The sequence below is a fragment of the Galeopterus variegatus genome, unplaced genomic scaffold, assembly GCF_000696425.1.
Source record: "Galeopterus variegatus unplaced genomic scaffold, G_variegatus-3.0.2 Scaffold14882, whole genome shotgun sequence".
Classification (NCBI taxonomy): domain Eukaryota; kingdom Metazoa; phylum Chordata; class Mammalia; order Dermoptera; family Cynocephalidae; genus Galeopterus; species Galeopterus variegatus.
Window position 1 is genome coordinate 13,559 of NW_007740993.1, and position 2,035 is coordinate 15,593.

Here is a 2,035-nt window from a genome sequence, read left to right on the forward strand (position 1 = left end):
GACATTAACTGCAAGGAGTCCTTCTCAGGTTATGATGAACTTTAGTTACTGATACTTACTCGGCTTTATTTCTGTATGCACCAGTATGTTCAGAAGACTGTGAATAATTAGCCAATCATCAGGATGTCAGAGACAAATGTACAGGCGACGATTTTTTCTCCTGGAAGTTATATATGTTTCACCTAAATTTGCAATAAGAAGAATGACAGGACCCCTGTAATTCAGTACAAACATTCTGGGAATAGTTCCATGTAACACACAGGACAGTTTGCTTATGTGCCTTCCTCAATCTTGTGGAGTATCTCTAGACTATCTGACATTCTTTATTATTTTCTATATACTCCCCAAGTATAACTAGTCAAAAGTGCATTAATCATCAAGAGTTTACCTGAAGTTGGATATTCTAGCTGTTTCATTTTGTGTGTCCATTCCATGTGGTCTATCTAATGAGAAATTATGTGAAATGTATAATTGTTTCCTTTGTACTTTTTTCTATCAGTTTAGAGGTCATTGATTAAATATCTCTTGATGGTTTCATTAATTTTATTGCAGAATGTTCACAGAGATTTTCTCCTGAGCTCATGGTTTATGAATTTTGTATTTACTCTCTTCCACTATAAATTTCTTCACCTTTATGTTAAGTGCAGAAATCTATATCATACATTTATCTCATACTAAATATATCTTTCTCTCTGGAAAACAGTTTGATCATTCCTTCACGAATCTGCTTGGTCTTCACTCCATAGACAATTGGATTCAAGGTGGGGGGCAACAACAGATAGAGGTTGGCTATAAAAATGTGGACATGGTGAGGTATGGTGCATCCCCCGAAGCGGTGAGTGAAGAAATTGAAGAAGGCTGGGACATAGGTAATGACAATAGCGCATATGTGAGATGTGCAGGTGCTGAAGGCTTTGTGCTGAGCATCTGCAGATGATAAATTCACTACGGCACGGATAATCATGGTATAAGATATGGAGATACAGAACATATCAAACCCCCCAATCAATATGGCAGCTATGAGACCATAGATAGTATTAATCTTGATGTTGCCACAGGATAATTTAGCCACAGACATATGGTCACAATAGGTGTGATGAATGAGGTTGCCTCTGCAGTAGGGAAGACGCTTGATCAGGAGAGTAAATGGGATCATGAGCAACACACTTCGAGTGAAGGTGGCAAGCCCGACCTTGATAATTACAGTGTTGGTGAGGATGGTGGAGTAGCGCAGAGGGTAGCAAATGGCCACATAGCGATCCAGAGCCATAAGCATGAGCACACCAGACTCCATGCCTGTCAGCATGTGGATGAAAAACATCTGCACAAGGCAGGCGTTAAAGTAAATCTCCTTCAGATTGAACCAAAAGATACATAACATATTGGGGACAAATGATGTGCACCCAGTAACATCCGTAAGGGACAGCAAGGCTAGGAAGTAGTACATGGGTCGGTGCAGGGCCTCCTCATGGCTGATGAGGTAGATGAGCCCACAATTGCCCATGAGAGCAATGATGTACATGAAGCAGAATGGCAGGGAGATCCAGATGTGTGTGGATTCCAGCCCAGGAATTCCATTAAGGATGAAGTACCTTGGTGTCAGGCTGGAGCTGTTAGCCCCAAGCATGATGGTCAGTTAGAAAACATGTTACTTTCTGTGGCAGTAAAGGTGTCCTGTACAAGAAGAGAGTAGTGAGATTATTTTCATCCAGAAGCAAAAGATGAACAGAATTTTGTACAATATAAGTGATAAATTTAGAGAAAATAATTCATGTTTTTTTCCGTAGCCTACATTCTTTGATCCTGCTGCATTGTCCTAAGCTTATTACTGAATCAAAAGTATGCAAACATAACTGCAAGCATAGTGTCAAAGCCCTGACCTGGCTTGGTTTTATACTATAAATGCTGTGCATATGTACTTGCTCATATTCGCAGTCCAGTCACTAAGGCTTGTTTTTGCCTCAACTAATTTTCATATTATGAGTGATGTTTAAATAACATTGTTTCTCCTAACTGCCCACATAAATTCCCTTGT

At 39.8% G+C, this 2,035-nt stretch overlaps 1 protein-coding gene across 1 annotated transcript; it reads right to left on the reverse strand.

Moving 5' to 3' along the window:
• Window positions 1-664: 664 nt before the first annotated feature.
• On the reverse strand, window positions 665-1,627 carry LOC103582095 (olfactory receptor 52N2-like). The gene has a single exon (XM_008563780.1). It carries the CDS (start codon window positions 1,625-1,627, stop codon window positions 665-667), a length of 963 nt encoding a protein of 320 aa, XP_008562002.1.
• Between the last annotated feature and the right edge of the window lie 408 nt (window positions 1,628-2,035).